At 42.5% G+C, this 20,107-nt stretch overlaps 1 protein-coding gene across 1 annotated transcript; it reads left to right on the top strand.

Annotated features, from left to right (window-relative positions):
• Nucleotides 1–1,964: 1,964 nt before the first annotated feature.
• Nucleotides 1,965–19,039, top strand: tbx21 (T-box transcription factor 21). The gene is made up of 6 exons (XM_083994552.1): nt 1,965–2,889; nt 12,963–13,117; nt 15,078–15,199; nt 15,895–16,053; nt 16,728–16,789; nt 17,360–19,039. Exons 1-6 carry the CDS (start codon nt 2,315–2,317, stop codon nt 18,291–18,293), a joined length of 2,007 nt encoding a protein of 668 aa, XP_083850678.1. The 5' UTR covers nt 1,965–2,314; the 3' UTR covers nt 18,294–19,039.
• The last annotated feature ends 1,068 nt before the right edge of the window (nt 19,040–20,107 follow it).

A 20,107-nucleotide genomic window follows, 5' to 3' on the forward strand; every position in this document is an offset into this window, starting at 1 on the left:
GGCCGTTGCGGCCGTAGTGTCGCTCACACTGTGGCCCCTCTCGCCAGCCGTGTCAACACTGATGACTTCAGCGTGTTGCCCTTGTGAGCTCACCTTGCTAGAAGAGACGCAGGAAGTGGGATTAGAGCAGTGACAGTGTCGAGGATGGAGAGGATAGGGGGGGTGGGGGGGTATAACTGTGTCATACCTGCACTGGAGGGGGGGTTTCGTCTATTAACGTGCACTGAACACAGCTGCTAATACCTCCGGGGGGGTTTATCTCTTTCATCTGTGTTTATGGAGCAGATCCTCTGTCCAGTTCAGCACTGGCTGACCACAGACCAGTGAAAAAGGTCTCAGAGTGAGAAGAGAGTCAAGTCACCAAAATTCACTTTCTCTTTCATTCAGACTCAGAGCTCCAGTGATGTGCGATTGGCTCTAACCTGTAAACGTTTGTGAAAGTTCACTTTGCATGTTTGACTGGTAGTGAAACCTTACCTGATGCTTTCTGAGGTGTTTTCTGCCGCCACAAATGCCATCTTCTTCCATCCACAGTGCAGTATGCGTCTAATTCATACATAATCTGTTCCTGTTAAAATGCAACATCCAGGACATTTAAACATGTTCATTAACATAGTAATACATAACAACATGCAGCGGTTACAACATCTGGGTGGACTGTGGGTCTGTGGGACTGCCGGACATGAAACTTTGTTCTCCACAGTTGACAGATTTGGGAAACAGGTCCTGACTTCTCAGAAACAAACAATCCACTTCAACTAAATCAACATGTGCACAACTAAGATAAATACCCTTACATTACTATTAATGCATATACTTGATCGTAACAAATGAAAGATAATTAACACAGTAACAGGTGAATTTCATAAAGGATTACATTTGAAAATGTATTTTTACAAATCTAATTTTCTGTCCTACAAATAAAGAAATAAATGCAATGTGTTTTTGCAGCATGAATTTCCATTTCCTGATTTTGCACAACTGAAACAGCAACAACAGAATCACATTAATAATATAATTAAAAAGCATTTAATAGGCAAACTCACCCCCTCACACACGTTCGTTTTCTGCAGAGGCGTTTTCATAAACGAAAAAAAAAACTCCTTTGAGGTGTTTTTGAGGTGTTTTCAATGAATCAGATGGAAAATGAAAATCAAATCTGGTTGATGATTCAACTCTTCAACTCATTTATGGTAAGAAACAACTATAAAACTGAAAGAAACAATTTGCTTGGCAGAGAATTCAGAGAATTTCAACATGGCGCACTTCACTTATAATAAATCAATTTAGACTCCGCGCGTTTCCTGTCAAATCGGAAGAACTAACATAATTAATCATAATAATCTTTATCTTAACTATTTTTAAAAAAGTCAAAAGAAGCGGAAAACATGTGTCCCTCACTGAAATAACTTTATTTTCCTGTTTAATTATAACGTGGATTTAATGTGTGAATAACTGGTAGTTATTCTGTGGTATACTGTTTAAATATCTAATAAATTAATTATGTTTTAGTTTTAATTCACCTTATTGCACCCGTCTATAAAAACAACATCATAGTAATATTAATTATTCATTATCCTTTAACGAAAATGCAAAAATAAATAAATAAATAAGTTGTGGCATTTTACTGTAATTTTACACCAGTTAAATTAAGTGATTTTTATTTCCTGTAAAGATATTTTAAAATATCTGTAATTATCGATATTCAAAAATTAATTCTGATCCTCATTAAATCAATTCCTGCCCTTTTGTTCCTTAATGAGATAGAGAGTGTGCGTGTGTGTGTGTGTGTTTAAGTGTGTGTGTGATTTGTGTGAAGTTAACTCCGTGACGAGGGCGACGCCTCTTTTTCATATCTGGAGCCTATCGCGTCCCCCTCGCGCGCACCATGACACACCTCCAAAATATGACCACTTATACTAAATGTATATATCACATGCAGGTTAGAGGAGTCAGCCCGGGTCTGGGTCACTGGTAGCGACTCCACACGTCACAATAAGACAAGAAACAACAAGACAATCAGCATCATCACCACCATCACCATCATCATCATCATCTGCTCGGGTAATAAAGAAAGTTTAAAGAGACAGAGAGAGGAGAGTCCACTGAGTCTTTATATGATTTGACTTGACGCCACAGTTTAAAGTTGGTGGCATGACAGAGCGCTGCGTCCTGGCAGAGGAGCAGAGTCCACGCTGTGTTGTTTTGTGATTTTTCTTTTTTCTTTTTTCTTATTGTACATGCTCTTATTTGACTGGACGCACGAGTGGAGACTTATGACATTACGCACAGACCGGGGAGAGCGGGGCTGCAAATGGGCGGCATAGGTGGCAACCTCTACCTCAGCATGTTGAATGGGGCTGAAACGCAAACTTTCGGAAAGAACACCGACATCATCAGCAGTCACCTCCACCACCACCACCGCGGCAGCAGCAGCAAGGATCTAGCCGAGTTCAAAATGGGGATTCAGGACGCGAGGTTTTACTACCCGGACTCGGTCCAGAGCGGTCAGGACACTCTGGCGCTGCCGTACCACCACTCGGAGCAGGCGGTGGGGGGCTACGGAGCGGCGCAGCCCGGCAGGTTTTACGCACAGACCCTGAGCAGCTGCCCGTACGGCGGAGTGCGGTCGCCGCCGAGGAGCGCGGCCGGGCAGGGTTACATCCCCACGGCGGCAGGAGAGTTCCCCACGGGCGGTAAAGACGTGTACTCCTCCTCGTCTCCGGAGAATTACGCCGCCAGCTTTCAGCACGGCTACCAGCGGCCGCCTCTCTACCCTCTACCTGGGCTACAGGTGAGCGGGAAGACGCAGGCGCTGCTCAATAACTACCCGCTATGGGCCAAGTTCCACAAGTTCCAAACCGAGATGATAATCACCAAACAGGGCAGGTAAGTCTCACTTGATCACTCCAGAGCTTTTCTCTTTTTTTCTCTTATTCCCCCTCCCCTAACACCAGTAAAAACCCACAGACTAGACCACTCGTCTAGATCTGGTTTTGGCTGCGAAAAGGCTGAGAAATTACGCACCGCTGTCCTTTTGGGTTTTGCATATAATTTATGCTGCCAGTCTGCATGGCGAACACACACATCAACAGTTCAACTTGTGTTAATTTAACTTCAAAAAAACAAAACAAAACAAGAAAAAAAAGCAGCCTTTAAAGAATTAAAGAACATCTTGTGTCAGTGTCTGTGAGAGCAGGTCACAGGTCAGCGCTGTTTTGACTCCTGTTCACTACGGAAATCTGCAGGTATCACACCGACACTTCACTGATCAGCTGACAGCTTTGAGTTTGGAGTTGACAAGGTGATAATAGTGGTAATAGTGACCTCTGACCTCCATGACAATTTTGGGCACAATTAAGGTGGATTTTTTTACACTTTTGGTTTTTACGCACAATTTTGCTGCAGAGCTGAGTCACAAAGAGTTAAATTAACAAGAAACTTCCGCTTTTTTTATTTGCCAAAGTTAATTGAGTAGAATTTAAAAAACATGCAAATAATTTATTATAAAAACACATATTTTTGCTTTTCTAACTTTATGTTATGCAAATAAATAAAAAAAATCATCACATCGAAATTTTGCTTCAGGCTCAAGTTGCTGACGCGCCAGAGAAATGACGGTGGTGATGATGGAGACACCTGAGCTTGACCTCAGCGACCAGCGGGGTCTCCTTCAGTCTGACACACAGCAGGGGGTCACTCACTTACATTTGGATTATTATTTTTGCAGAGACATAAACTCACAGTTTTACTTTCAATTCACACTGGAAGCTGCTGTTTGTTACCGGGTAAACTGCTCTGCTTCCCCAATGCGCTTCAATAATAGAAGAAGGAGGAGAAGGGGGTAAAAACGTGTGATTTTAATATTTATTAGCTGGAAGAAAAAACAATCTGTGACAAACTTTCCTGTGACTGTGAGAATTTTTTAAAAACAAGAGGTGATAAAGAGATAAACTGTCTTTTTTTTTGATAATTAAAACCTCAGCGCTGTATCTCATGTCGGTGGCTTTTGGAAACGAGAGCGAAACTGAGATATAAACTGACAGGTAATATTAATATTATTAATAATAAATAACAACAGTGCAAGATGTCAAAAGTGTGGTGGCAGAGCTCTTGGGGGAGATTTATAGGAAGAGGGGGCGGAGTGGGGAGTGGAGGGGGTGGAGGTGAGATGGGTCAGCGAGCATTAAGACGCAGTCATCACGTCGATGGGGATTAATTCACTAATACGGCGCCTTGCTCGTGTTTGACAGAAGGTTTGAGGCCGCGGGTTTCTCATGGCGCGGATCTGTGCACGGAGCGCGAGCCGCTGTCACCGAGGAGGACACTGATATTTCCACTGACTTCACTCGGCTTGTCAGCTGCTGAGCACCGCAGCTTTTATTAAAGTGACACCAGATTTAAAAGAGAAAGAATGAAAGAAAAGGAAAAATTATAATTTACAAAACAAAACAACCAAAAAAAAAAAAAATCTCAGAATTAAAAAAAGGACAACCACCTTTTTTTCTTGTGTTTTCTCTAGTGTTTCTTCTAGCTCTTTAGCAGCTGCAGCAGGTTCCTGTCTCACTCAATTCCCCTTTGACCTGCAGAGTCTCATTGACTCTCTAGTTGACTCCTGGAGATACTACACCTGCTGCTGCCAGGGCTATTCTCATTCTCACTGCACTTTGATGACTTCATTTGAAGTTGGAAAGTAGTTTCTGCTGATTTAAAAAAAATTTTTTTTACCATAATTAAAAAATATTGCAGGCTGCCCTTAGCTCGGCTCCATTGTTGCATAAAGCACGCAGCGGATTTAAGATTTGAAGGCGTGCATTAGTTTTGTGAAGTTTTAGCAAAAGTAGAGAGAGTTTAATGTAGTTTGTGTTGTTAATTTGTGTTTTTATTGTGCTTCCAAGTGTGTGTGTGTGAGTGTGTGTGTGTGTTCTGTCACGTCACCAGCCCTGGCAGGATGCACTGTAAAGCAGAACAAAAAAAAAGTAGCTGTCTCATCTAATTAAACATTTCTTATCATTTTATCGTTTTTTCCATCTGTCTTCAAAGAAAAAGATAAGACATGACACACACACACACACAGAGAGACAGACACACACTTGCTAGACTTTTCAGTGCACAGCAGTGTTAAATACTACCACAATAATAACATGATCGGTGAAATGGGCGCGGAGGTGTTATCCTTCCACATGCAACAAAAAAGCAAAATTTTCATGTTGCGCAAAAACCACAAACCTCACATTACGAAAATGTCAAATCCTCCCAATGAAAATGGCATTTTTCTTTCTTTTTTTGTTTGTTTCTTTTTCACTTTTTTTATCTCAGGTCCCTCCCTGACCTGCACAGACGCAATAAGCGCTGAAGAAGCTGCACTATGATGGAGACTCTTTTCTTTCTTATTTTTTTTAAAACTTTAACAACATAACAAAAACTCCCTGAAGTGGAGGAAAGAAAAAGATGGTTTTTCAATATCAGAGAGGCAGAATCCTGAGTTCAGGCTCCCACTGCAATATTTTTTTAGAGAGGTATAAGTCTGAGGGTCTGCAATGTTCATCAAAACCCCGGTTTCTAGGAGAAAGGGTGAGAGGAGCTGCAGAGTGCAGAGCAGAGAGCAGGGTCAAACACCACCGAGCCTTTAGATGGCCACGCTGAGAAGCTGAGGCATCTTTGAAGTTCAGGAAGTCAGAGACTAGATTCTCTCTCTCTCTTTTTCTTTTTTTTTCTTCAGCCTGCACTAGATGTTGGCTGCACACACAGCACAGCCCCTACTGATCTCTTTAGAAGTTTTTTTTTGCTCGTGTATACCACACCTGGGCTTTGAAATCTGGAGACATTTTTATGGGTCTGAGGCAAAAAAGAGGAGGAGGAGGAGGAGGAAGGAGGAGGAGGAGGAAGAGGAGGAGGGGAGTGCGTGAATTCATCTACACTTCTCATGAGCTAAATTCAGATCACCACACTAGTTGATACAATTTCAGGGCCCAGTACACATGCACAGGCTGCGTTTTGACTATATAGCACAGTAAGGCAGAGTTCACCGAGGCTGCACACAACACAACACAACACAACACAACGTCGTGCAGCGTCGAGGCTGAAAGACATCATTTGACGTCCAACAAATCACTGGTAGAGAAACATGAAAACCGAAGCTTCTTAGATGCAAAATAATGGGATTTTCTAGTTTAGTAATAAAACTAAAAAAGTGACTAAAACTGAGAAGAGAAAGAGAAACTTTTTTTTTTTTACCTTATTCATTTCTCTGACCAATGTGCTGATCCTACACCTGGGGACTGAGTGCTGGGGTGAGTTCAGACATGAGTCAAGAGGAGAAACTTTTCCTTGCGGTGGTTTTTTGCGGGGACTTTTTTAATTTAATCTGGAAAATAACATATTATATATAGATTAATCAAAGAAAATCTTATCAGTGATCAAAGCTTCAAGTCAATCGGTCAATAAGCCACAGATAAAGCTCATCAAAGATCCGTCTGAATGCGCTGTGTACGTGTTCTAGGAAGGAGATAGGACTCAGTGGGTCTTACCATACAAATCAGCTTTCAGGAAAATAAAACGGAGCTCGACTTCAGCGTCAGAGGAATCATGCTCATGTGCTCTCTCTGCTCCACTGAGTCCACGAGGTGACACTTATCAGTCTGGTAGTTTTTCTTGAGAGGAAATCACTCTTTCATTTATTTGCCTCCCAAGAATAGAAGCTACTTAGAACAAAGTGCCGCCATGAGTCGAGTCGGTGAGGGGCAAGTTTCCTCCTCACCACAAAAAAAACAAAACACAGAATCAACATCACACAAATCAACATGAAGGACTGCAGCTGCTTCGTCGAATACAAAAGTGAAACATTCTCTACATTTATATAAACTTTATAAACAATCGAGTTTCTTTCCAGAGTAGGTTTGTGTCAGATATATCACTTCACATCACCAAGGAAATGAGAGAGAGTGGGTGTTTTCTCTCTATACGGTGGCTGCCACAGACCTTTCAGTACAGTGCTGCTGTGCATGTCACTGATCATCACCAAGTCAAAGAACTTCATTCACTATCATCAATCAACATTACAAGATGCTGTTTTTAGGAATGTTTGGAAGTCTTATGCATTAACTCTTTCTCTCTATCTATCTATCCATCTCTGTCTCTGTGTCTCTCTCTGAAAGCAGAAGTGCGACTATTTCAAGGTTTTGGCACTATGACTTGTTACTTCCTGTTCAGCTGTTTATGTGTTAATATGCAGCTTTTCGCAGAAACATCTTCTGCCAATATTCTTCAGACAGCTAAACAAGCACTTCCTCTACCATGTTATCACCTCCACTAATAAGTCAGCGGTGAACTCCACACACAGGCCACAGGCCCATTCCTACTGTTGTTGTTGCTCCACATTTGGTTTTAAGAGAGCGTTAATAAAAAACCTTGAGCCTGATAAGGACTGAAAAAACAGCCCTGCAGCAAAGCATTAGTTGATTTAAAAAAAAAATTTAATTACTAGTAACAAATCTCTTAAAAAACTAACAATTAATTGATCCGACTAACAGGTGTGTGTTTCCAAAGCCTCGTATATCTCACCCCTCTGAGCAATAGAGCTCCATTGACGTTCAGAAACTAATAGAAATACATCACTGCTGAACTGGGTGACATGTTTCCTTATTAACATGAGCACACAGACACACTGTAGTTGATTTTGACTCACCGTCTTGCTGCTGAAAGCACCGTTAGAGCACAAAATGTGAATTAAAATAGACTATTATTAATGCATCATTTACTATTAAGAAAAATGAATCTATATCCTTACTATATGAACAAGCAGCCACGTGGTGTTATGGACTGGCAGTCAGGCCTGGTTTTAGGGGTTTTCATAGGATTTGATGACGCTGCTGCTGATAATAAAATAGAATAACACCAGTCTTATCCTTTATGAGGCATGAAGAAGCATGAAACACGCGCTGCAGAAACGAAATTTCGACGTCTCCGGTGGCTGAATTTTCTGTGAAATAAGTCGGCACAGGGGCGAGCGTGCCTGCGTGTTGCAGAGTGCTTGTGTCCGGCAGCAGCTGTAGACTGGCATGTTTTCGTCACAGATGATCAAGCGTACACACGGTGACAAAAACTGGACCTGAACTCCTGTCCGGATGAATCAGCGGGTGCGCTCATGTAGAAAAGTCCTCTCCCTGGTGAATATCCAGTTCCTTTCCCTTTCTCTCCAGCCGCTGCCTTGCATCCCCAGGACAAACCCCTCCACCCCTCCACCCCTCCACCTCTCCCTCCCCTCACTCCACCCTCTGCTCTTTCCTTTTCCCCTTTCTCTAACCTCCGTTTCCCCCCCCGCGGTTTCCCCTCCCGCGCCCTCTGTCTACGCAAACCCAACCAACCCCCCCCTTCTTCTTCTTCTTCCTCCTCTCTCCCCAACATTCACTCAGTTTATTTTGATTTTTTTTTTTTTTTGCTTTTAAATGTCACCACCAGCGGTACTGTCTCTGTATTACTGGCTGGTTCACCACACTCATCTGTTTCTATGGTGTTTTGTCTGCAAAAAGACTACAGTTATGAGTATTCATGTGCGTATATACCTGGATTGGGCCGAGGGAGTGCCAGCCTTTTGTCATTACTGTCAAGTTTCCATTGAATCAGAGGTGGCACACTGGCAGGTTGGTTAGGGAGTCTGTCTGCTATAGCTGCAAGAGCTGCTGGTTTGATTCCCACTGGTGTCCAAGGCAAGGCAAGCCAGTCCACGAAATCTGTGCTCCAGCCAGTTGTGAAATCATCTGCTAAGAAAGAGCACACACACACTTCAGTTTTCCTTATAATTAAAGCCACATAAAACTAAAATAACACATGTGGAACTCTGTAGGTAGAAACTGCATCCTGCCACCGCCAACACCACACTGACAATACCTAAACGCCAACATGTGTTTTGTGTTTTTCAGCTTCTCTTGATGAACTCTGAACATAAAACCCGAGGCGCCGCCCCCACATGCAAATACCCCTCTGTGTTGTGTTTTCTATGGGTTCCCCCCTTTGTCAAGTACTGATTTCCTATAAAAGCTCTAGTATAAGTGAATCGACAATATCAGTAGAGCAAAAAAAAAAGAAAAGACGACAACTACTCATCCACTTTCTAGATCACTCTCGCAGCGTAGGTGGGTTCTTCTGCCATTGCTGAACAGCCGAGTTTCTGTTTTCACTTGTATTAAAACGCGGCAGTGGAAGAAGAGCCCTGTCACCTGTTCTTTGCGAGCCACTAAAGAGCTGCTGCCACGATTGTGTTTCACCCAGAACTATGATTGATTGTTAAACCGGACTCGCCATGTAGCCAGAAAGACCCAACTGGGACCGGGCGGAGAAGGGTTTTGTCTTACCACTGAAGGTTGAGGAGAAGGGTGTGTGTGTGTCTGTATGTGTGTGTGTGTGCTCAGTCCACAAGAATAAAGAGCCGCCATTGAAACGCACAAAACAGAATCTATATTCATGAATATTTTGGAGTTTGCATCACATAATTCAAGCATATCCGGTTTAATAAAATGAAAAAAACAAGGAGATAATGATTTCAATATAAGGAGGTAAAGATTTCAACAGCTTCGTTAATGTATGAGTGAATACACAAGTCGTATCGGTCGATCTGGGTATCGTTTCATTATCAGTGTGTAGATAACTGATTAAAAAATTTATTTCAAAAACTGTGCTCTGTAGTTTTGAGCCCTACTCAAATAGGAGGAAATAGTGAACAAGGGACTTTACTTTCAGCTGCAGTTTAATACAGATCTAGTGCAGAGGATGGGTGTGTGTATGTATGTGTGTTGTGTATATATGTGTGTGTGTGTGTGTGTGTGTGGTGGGGGGGGCTGAGTCAATATAAACTACACTGGTGGTGTGTGTTTATGGTAATGTTGGAACGTGTCATTTTGCACAACGACAGCGCTCTGTGGTACAGAGGAATAAAAACATGCATTATATTCAAGAAAAGATTAATTTTTTGTTATTTATTAGCAATAGGAAAAAAAAAAAGTAAAATTACCAGCCTTTAAATGTTGCCAAAAGAAAAGGGACATTATAAGAATGAACACAGACTAAATTATGAATTACATCAGCCAACATGTGATTAAATAGTACGTTTAGTGTTCGATACTCACACTGAAGGTGACAAACGCCCACAAAAGGAAAAAAACTGACGTAATATCTAGAGTAATGTTGTTAGTTTCGTATATTTAACTTATTTTTGTATTTACTGTTGAAGCAAAACTGTGTAGAAAGACACATAAACACTGTTGTAGGAGGAACGGGCCCTGCAGGTGTGCCACCAGTCTGCTGACAGACTGTAACCTCCGACACGTTGTCTCGCTGCTTTTTACACCGCTAAATGACCAAGTAGCTGCAGGGATGACACACTGAATATAAATGAGATGAATTTCCATCCAGACGTGACGATAGTTGTTGCAAGTTCAAGCCGAAGCAACACAACACTACACGTCGCTTCTCTGTCTTCTTATTCTTCTCTAGAAAATGGTTTATCAGACCAATGTATCTCTTTGTGGCGCTATATGTTGTTCTGTATCACAGTTTACAGCAGTGATCAAACTAACAATAGATCGTATCTTATTGCACCCACGCCAAAACATTTTAGGAATAGTGCAGAAAAGTGCATTTCTGATAAGAGGAGGTTTTTTTTCTTATTCTTTGTGTACACTCATTTCAGCCCTGAAATGTACACAACAAAGTCACCACCACTACCTTTCTTATCTTTATCACTCACTCTCTCTTAACAGATGCACGCAAACTCCTCACTGGGGGAAAAAAAAGCAAAGCATGTACTGTAGCTGTGCTGCAAAAAGTGCTACAACCAGGACATACAGAAGTAGAAAATAAAAACTCAATCACAGGGACGGGTTGGTTGGGTGTATTTGCTCCATAGCCTCGGGTGCTGTTAGCCAGTGTAAAACAGCTGGGCCAGAATGTCAAACATGTTGCCCTGATTTATTAACACCAACTACACTCTGGTGACCTCATATAGACCCAGACTGGAGCACAGATTCACATGTAGTTGTGTATTTACTCGACCAGACACACACACACACTTCACTGTCTTCTTATTTAAAGAAATAGTTTTTATGAGAAAGCACAAATTGATATAAAACCGCCAAAATAAAGTGAAGCCAGTCTAGCTTTGACTATAACATTCCCACTACTGAGTTTTAGTTTTAAAACACACCTTCTTTGTGGATATGAATTATATGAATTATAAATGTCACTCACCTTGTTGTCTTTTCTAATCGCAGCTGTTGCGCAGATAAATTGCGCAATGATTTTTAACGATAAAACCGACTTTTCTGCTCCTAGCTTGTAGAAGTAGCCATAGCGATAGTAGCTGTACTTCCTGTTTACACTGGTTTGCGCATGCCCAGTGTACGACGACGGTCACGTGATATGCGTTCCCGGAAGTGGAGCGAAAACGGTCGCTTTTACCTTTTAAAATAGTAAACTTACGGTAAATAAAAATGGAAAAATTGAGTACATTTAACTTAAATATTAGGATAATGAAACAAATAACTCAAAGAAATCCTCACGTTTTAAGTGGAAATTTAAATGGAAAAACGTAGTAGGCTAGTTTGGATGTAGCATTAGCTTAGCTTAAAATACAGGAAGTAGGTGAAAACAGCTAGCTCACCTCAATACATCCATGGCTCACCTTCATTTCTTTTCTTTTTCTTTTTATATTTCGGTGTTGGTAGGTGTTAATTTCTGAGCTTCTAGAGTTTTGTGTCCTCGACTCTAAAATATCTCAACAATTATTGATTGCCAAGGCATTTTGCACATTGGATTATGCTGTTTGTTGCTCTATAATGTAAGGTATGAGCTCCTACTCTACAGGGTTGATAAGACAGGAGCAGTAAGTGCTTCTCTGTGAGCACTACATGCACTTTACTGTATATATAACTATGCCACTGTAGCATGTCACAAATGTCCATCTGTCGTGGTACGTTTGTCGCTTTGTGTGTTCTGCGTCCATGTCTTATATTTGTGCATCTAATTTTTCCCTGTGTCTAACCCAGCCTCTCTCTCTCCCTCTCTCCCTCTCTCCCTCTCTCTCCTTCTCTGGGTTGAAGTGTCCGGGGAAAACCCTGAACTCCCGGTTACCCCGTCTCACTGAAGTCCTCTGTGATCAAAATGAGTTCAATATGTAAAGCTCCTGCAATCAGGAGCAGCTTCTAGAGCATCTTTTATTAACAGCAGCATTAAATATTCACCTACACTCTGTCTCCCCAGCTACCACACCTCCCTTTACTCTGATTCCTCAGCTGGTGAATGAACAAGAGAGGGTCTGGTTGTCAGGCGGTCCAAACGGGAATCACCTCCCTGCCTTACAACTTGCATCATTGTCCTTAAATAGCCTGGCACTTATTATATCTTCATTCACACACCAGAGCTATTAGTTCGTACAAATGAGGACAAACTGCACAAATGGAGCTAAATAATTCAACAGGAACCGTTGTGATAAATATGTCAGACTTAGTTTTGTCACTGTCACCTCGTTCCCTTTAATTTGCAGAATTGTGTGGATTACTTCCAAGGTTCCTGTGTTCATTAAATATACTTGTTGCAATTAACACTGCACCCTCTCATATGCTAAATCCTGCAGAGTAAATATTTTGTGAGGATTGTATTTTTTTTTTCAGTATTGTCAATTTTTTCTTTTAAATTCAAACCAAGTGTACTACATTTAACAGCTGTCAACTTCTGTGTTCAGTGCCAAAAGCTTTTCACTGACACATAACTGTGTTAAAATTAAATGCAAATTAGATTTTTAAGAATGTAAATACAAGAGGAAGTCAGTGAACTTCCTCCAACATCTATATATCAATATATATCAGAGAAAATATAGAAATATGTGAACAAAAGTAGAATTAGATATCCCCAGATCAAATAAATCTGACCAGGGGTTGTATGTTTTTCTCTCTTGTGTGTTTATGCAGGAGGATGTTCCCATTTCTAAGCTTCAACATCAGTGTCTTGGAACCGTCCGCCCACTACAACGTCTACGTGGACGTGGTTCTGGCGGATCAGCACCACTGGAGGTACCAGGGCGGCAAGTGGGTCCAGTGTGGTAAAGCAGAAGGCAACATGCCAGGTACATTTCACTCAATAAAACTCACTGTCAGTCAGAATTATGATGCTAACAAAAAAAAGAGCGATGTCCATCTGATAACAAAGTGTTTCAGAGTTTATGTTGCAAAAGCTGACGCAAATAAAAATAGTCCTGATTCACTGACAGCAGCTCTTTTATCGCTACAATCACTTGAGTCTTTTAAATTGTGGAGTAATAAAAAAGCACAGCATGCTATTTGCAGTTGAAAACATCATATCAATTACCAGAAGGGTTCTTATTCCTCAATCTTTTACTGAGAATTTCAGACAAACACTATAGGTTTGCGTTCACTTACCGCCTGTGGCCATGAATTTAAATATTAAAAAAACATCCTCACATTTGTGTCTGTGGCTTCTAACAGCGAATTCTCACGCGAAAGTCGTTGACGATGAGCTGGAAATCCTGGTCAGTGAATGAGCTGGGTCTTCAGCTCAGTGCGTGCAAAATGGAAGATGTTGAGGAAGTGGTTGATTTAGCAATATTGTAGCAAACCTACATGCATACAGTAGGGAAACCAAGACGTGCATCATGATGCACAAGTATTGTTGTGAGAGGTTTCTGCGGACTCTCTGATATTTGGTTTGTGCTGTTTTTGAAGTCAGCAGCTTTGTCATGCGTTCTGCAGGGAGGATGCAGATGAAAAACTCATTTTTCCTGAACTTTTTCAACAATTACCGGTAGCCTTTTTTTTTTTCAGACACCTACTCAACTTTTATCTTGGATGCTCTGACTAAGCCTCAGATATATTTGCATTCACTAGTAAAATAAACATTGCAATTTGGCCCTTTTTAATTTTAATTTCAGCATCTTATACTGTATAGTGCAGTGCACATTGGATGCATTTTCACAGTCTAACATGTCAATTGGAGTCTGGATCAAGTTTCTGCTACATTAACATGTTTGCAGATTCAGAGCAGATGCATTTCAAGTTTGCGTGGGCTGAAAAAAAGTATTTTATTTTCTGCATTAAGTAAGCTACTTATCTGATGAACTGCTTTTTAAATGTGGTGTTGTGTTATTACTTTGAGGTGATCTAATTAGTCATCATTCGTGCTTCTTCCCATTATCTTCTGTCAATCTCTCATTTCTCCTACATCTGTAAAGACTCATCAGCAGCACATTTAACTCGTCTGTCCTCGACAGATCTCTGTTTACCTCTGCCTCCATCCACACCTCATGCTCCCTGTGCTGCCTTCCTGCATTCATTCATTCATTCATTATTTCCTGCTGTTCACACCTCAGAAGAAAAAGCAAAAGCAAGTCAACCAAGATGACATTTTGTGTGTGATTGATGATAGAAAAACCACAATTATCTAAATGAGAGAAAGTGCAAGGTGTTGTCACACATGTGCCAGGTGTTGTGGAAAGGTGACTGCTGATGTGCTACAGTTGTGGAAACTGTGGTGAAACAGCTTCTCTCAATTAGATTTAATAGTGCACTTATGTGGTGTGCTCATATAAGGTTAGCAGGTCATTGTGGTGAACACTGTGAAAAATCATGGTGCTGAGATTGATTCCTGCAAAAACAATGCTTAAAAGATAAAAGGGTTGGAAGCAAGATCATCTTCCTCTGCAGAAACCGTCACTTAAATGTTTTTTTTGTTTTTTAAATATGACAGAAGAGTGGTGTTTACATCCCACTCATTCGGCTGAATCAACCACATAAAAGTCGGCGGTGGTTGTGCCACAGAAAATTAGGGCAAATTGGTTCTTCTTTCTTTCTTTTCTTAAGTTTTTATTATTAATCATATAGGAAACGGTTCAAATTCATTCTCTTGTCTGTATATTAGCATTATATGGCAGGCGTTGGGAATTCTGTTGTCAAGAGTAAAAAAAAAGTGTTTTTTTCAGATCTGACAGGGAATATTTAACACTACACATCAGTTACAGATGTACATGTGGCTCATGATTTGCTTTTTTTTTTTTTTTTTTGCACTTGCAGGGAACAGGATGTACATGCACCCTGACTCCCCCAACACAGGAGCTCATTGGATGAGACAAGAGGTGTCGTTCAGCAAACTCAAGCTCACCAACAACAAGGGCAGCACCAACAATGTGGCACAGGTACAGTACTGTCCTTTTTACCTGCTCTCCTACTTTTTGTCTTAAATAGAAGAACCATATTAATTTTGTAGATGAAAATACAGGCACATACCTTCATAAAATGAATGCCATCATGAGCAATGACAGTCACCCACTCCATGCATTAGAGGTTTTTAGAAAAAGCACACACAGTGACAGGCTGATCTCACCAAGATGTAAGACAAAGAGGTACAGAAAATCTTTTCTGCTTGTGGCCATAAGACTTTTTAATGACCAATAGTGTGCAATAAGTTGTTTTTATCCCAATTAGTGTTTGTATTCATATAAATCAGTTTTATTTAATGGTTGTATCTAATGGTTGCTGTTTCCTTTTGTGTCTGTATGAATGCTGCTGCTCCGACACGATAATTTCCTTTACGGATTAATAAAGTATCTTGATTGATACAGATTCCATAAATTATCTAATGGCAAAAAAACATCCCAAATGGCATAAGCAGTATTATAGAGGAGGAGTACATGAGTGTTCAATTTCTGCATAATCTCTGATATATGTCATGTCAAAATGATTCATATTATGGGATGTGACAGTGGAAAAGTACTCTAAAATGGATGCATTGTAACTTTCCATCCTCACAGTTCCCCTCAGAGTCTCTGTCGTTTTCTATTAAAGGTAGAAATTTTCTCAACTCTTCTCCTCCTTCTCCTCTCCTCTCCAGATGATCGTGCTGCAGTCGCTCCACAAGTATCAACCTCGTCTTCACATCGTGGAGGTGAAGGAGGACGGCTCGGAGGATCCCTTCCTGTCGGCCAAAACTCAAACCTTCATCTTCCCGGAGACGCAGTTCATCGCCGTCACCGCTTATCAGAACGCAGATGTAAGTCAGTCAACAACAACCTCAACCTCAGCTCAGTTTTTCTGTCAATGTGTTTTCAGAGTTTGGAATTGTTATCGCTGTAAGTTACCGCCACTGACACGTAACCATAGCAACACCGTTTACACCCTGTGTTAAAAAAAAAACTAAAAAACATCATGATAAGAGAGTTAGAGTTCAATGATTTATGTCAGAGCTGTGTCTCAGAGAGAAGCTTTGGTTTATGCATGCATGCATCAAAAATGCATCCACACTAATTTACATTACCATAACCTACAGTACAGTAAGTGAGTGTCAACATGTGCCGTTAACTACACAGCAGCTCGGTTCAGCTGAGAGTCACCTCACCCCAGCTGACCTGAGAACTGCAGCTCAGCCCCCGCCTCCTAGTGTGTGTGCTATATATCTTTAACAGCTGTTCAGATACATTGTGTGAGAGACTCACACTCCCACTGTTTTTAATATGGTGTTGATTGCATCACTACATGTGTATGCGTCTGTGCGTTTGTGTTTCTCCTCCGCAACAACAGCAGCAACGACGACGAGTAGAAAGTGCATGTTAGTGTTATCCTCATTAATTATTAGTCAGTGAACTGAACTCCTCTCTTGTTGCTCACTCCTTCTCTTTTCCCCTATGCTTACATTCTCTCATTGCACTCCTCCTATTCCTCACGCAGATCACTCAGCTGAAAATAGACCATAACCCCTTCGCTAAAGGTTTCCGTGACAATTATGACACGTAAGTAATCAAAAAGAGAAACAAAGAAGATGTTATAGTGCCTGTTCTCTTCCCTCTGCTCTATGAGTTTACTATTTTGTTTTTTGTATGTTTTGCTATGTTGTTTTCCCCCTTGTATGTATATATTTATTGATTCTTAATTGTATTTTATAAGTTGTGTATTGTGTCTTGTGTTATACGTATGTCTGCGTCTACTGTATGATTGTATCTGTGTGTTGTGACTGTATTAGTTGTTTTTGTTCTACTTTTCCTTGATGACTCCAGGAAGAATAGCTATGCTAATGTGCTGGTGCTAATGGAGATCCAATAAATGAAATGAAATGAAGATATCTTGATATAAACCTTAGCAACTGTACTGTTCTTAAACGCTCTGTGTGCTCCCTGTGATATTAGAATATGCCATTACAGCTGTGCTCGAGTGTGCTGCAGTGACAGGGTGTGAGGGGCTGTGAGATGTTTGATAGATAGTTTGAGGTTTGGGCAGGAAATAACACCTTCTTTTTTTTCCTTTTCTTCTCACACTCTCTTCTCTTCCTCTTCCCCTCCTCCTCCTCCTCCTCCTACCTATAGGCTGTACGCTCCTCCCGACTCTGATCGCCTCACCCCCTCCCCCACAGAGAGCCAGCAGCTGCTGCCGGGGAGCTGCTACCCGCAGGGCTACCTCTCCGAGCAGTACATGAGCCCCCTGCCCCAGAGCCGCTTCTACGGCCGCGAGCCCATCGGCCTCGGCCAGCAGCACAAAGACCCGTCGTCCTCCAGCCCCAGCCCCCACAGCCGCTGGTACCTGCCCCCCCAGCAGGGCGTGGTGGGCCCCAACCGGCTGGAGTTCGCCTCTTCCTACGAGGGCGACTTCTCCGGAAACGGTTTCTACAAGCCCTTCCCCCTGCAGACGTCGGCCCACCACGCCCTCAGCTACTACCCCGAGCATCCTTTCGCCTCCACCAGCGTGTCCGTGTCGGGGGCGACTTCGGCAGCGGGATGGAGCACCAGCCGGCCCACCCCTCAGTACCTCAGCCACGCCAGCAAAACCGGCGGCCCCCCCACCCACCCCAGTCTGGGCTGGTTCAGACCCATATCGTCGTCTTCCTCCTCCTCGTCCTCCTCCACGTCGCCCGGCAACCACAGGCTGCACCCGCCGCCTCCCTCTTCCTCCTCCTCGCTCCTCGAGCCGCTGCCGCTGCTGCAGGACAAGCCCAAAGACAGTGTGGGGGGGGCAGCAGCAGCAGCAGCAGCAGTGGCGGCGGCGGTGGTGGTGGGGGGAGGAGGAGGAGGAGGAGGAGGAGGAGGAGAGGACGGTTGGCTGGAAACCTCGGTGAAATCAGCAGACTCTGCCGACTCGGGCCTGTTCGAGGGCAGCGTGGGGGCGGGCGACAACAAGAAGAGGAGAGTGTCGCCGTACACGTCCAGCACCGAAAACTCCCCGCCCCCGCGCAGCAGTGGTGGAGACATCTGCGAGAAGGACACCAACAGCAACGCAGACTACTATGGCTATTACACCCACTGAACTGAAGACCTCAACACAACAACGACAACAACATCGCCACAGTCTCTCTCTTCCCACCACCAGCGTCTTCCCACACTGCCCTCATGGACACGCAGCGGTCTGTCCAGTCCAGTCCGGCTCAGGTGCTGCTGCAGATAAGATACCAGAACCGCGCAAAACAGAAACATGCAAACCTCATCATCATCTACTGCCGCTCCACACACCAACCAACCAACCGCACGGTCCACACCAACACACACAACACACAGCACAGCGTGGCCGGCCTCTCTGTGAAGTGAAGTGAAGTTCCCTTTCAAAAGTGTCAAACGATTACAGGAGGAGGAGGAACTTTTCAAGGTTACTACTGTCAAACTCAAAGTGTTGAACAAACAGGGAGTGGATGTGACTGGGTGCCGCTTGCTGCCCCGGAGTCACATAAACACCCAACAGACACACGGACCTGTGACTTTACGCCTTTGAAACATCTGGAGATTTGAAAAAAACAAAAAAAACAAAACAAAAAAACATCTGCATATCTTTTTTGCTGACAGACGCCTGCAGGGATTGTCTGTTCTCTCTGCATCAAACACTCTCTCTGTCTCCTTCGCTCTCCATCTGTCTCTTCCTTCTCACACTCAGCCCTTCACACTTACTCTAAATATGCTCACGTTCATTTCCCCCCCTCCACCCCTCCCTCCTCCCCTGATCAATGTGAAGATGAAATTACATTTAACTCTCTGCAGCCTCCTCCTCCTCCTTTTCCTCCTCCTCCTCCGGATTCGGCACCAAGTCGTTCACAGCTGCAGCGCCCACTAGTGGCGGCTCAGTGCGGAGGCCCAGAGTGTCTGAGTGAGCCGGTGTCAGGGGGTTAAGAGAGCTTAGCAAAGCACATGCTCTGAAGTAAGGCCGCTAATCTGCCTCAACCCTGCGAGGACAATCTATTGCGTGTATTTTCTGTGTGTGTGTGAATGTGTAAGTGTGTGTGTGTGTGTTGCTGTTAAGTAAAATCAGCAAACATGGCAGAAACACCAACTGGAGGCATTCAAATCAAGGTTTCTATGAATTACTGATGCGGGATTATAGTTTACATTTACAACAGCAACACACTGCCCACCGGGGTCACTCACAGGGAGAAGCAAAGTCATCAAATCTGTGTCTAGTTACAGTTTTATGACCATGAAACGCTCGTTAATATGATAAAAAATCTAAAAAAGTTTGATCTGCTCATGATCCAAAATGAGCCAAACCTCAGAAACCAGATGTTTAAAGGGAGTCTACTTCATCAGAGCTGCACTGACTTGTCATTTAATCAATTAAAGAATTGATTATCTTTCATTTTTAAGCTGGTTTCAGGCTCAGATGTGAGGATTTGATAGTTTGTCTGACATGACAGTAAGCTCAACGTGTCTGAAGACATCACCTCAGGCCAGGAGGAAGTTTGAATGATCATAATTATAGCAACATTTTCTATTACCTATTATTTTATCAACACAATAACGAGATTCGATTATGGGATTAATCAATTATGGGAATAATGATGATGTTGTGCCTTTTCTGGGCTTCGTTTACAGTGTAACAGATCTCTTCAGTCTTCAGTGTGGACAACCTAAAGGTTCACTTGTGGAGGAATTTAAAAAAAAAATCACTTTAACTAATGTTTTGCCAGGAAAAAAAACAAACATTTGTCAACATATGTCCAACCTCCAGGATAAACACTTGTTTTCTCTTGTTTGTTTACATGAAAACTCCACAGGGCACCTTTACGTTTGGCTATGTATGTGTGAATTATTCAGCTCAAAATTATAAAATGTGAGGTCAACCTTTGGTAACACACA

The sequence above is a fragment of the Trachurus trachurus genome (assembly GCF_905171665.1).
Source record: "Trachurus trachurus genome assembly, chromosome: 19".
Lineage (NCBI taxonomy): Eukaryota > Metazoa > Chordata > Actinopteri > Carangiformes > Carangidae > Trachurus > Trachurus trachurus.

Coding starts and splice junctions, on each gene's coding strand:
- tbx21 (XM_083994552.1), top strand. CDS start 2,315: ATGGGCGGCATAGGTGGCAACCTCTACCTCAGCATGTTGAATGGGGCT. Junction 16,054..16,727: donor CCGCTTATCAGAACGCAGAT/GTAAGTCAGTCA, acceptor TTCCTCACGCAG/ATCACTCAGCTGAAAATAGA. Junction 16,790..17,359: donor TTCCGTGACAATTATGACAC/GTAAGTAATCAA, acceptor TCCTACCTATAG/GCTGTACGCTCCTCCCGACT.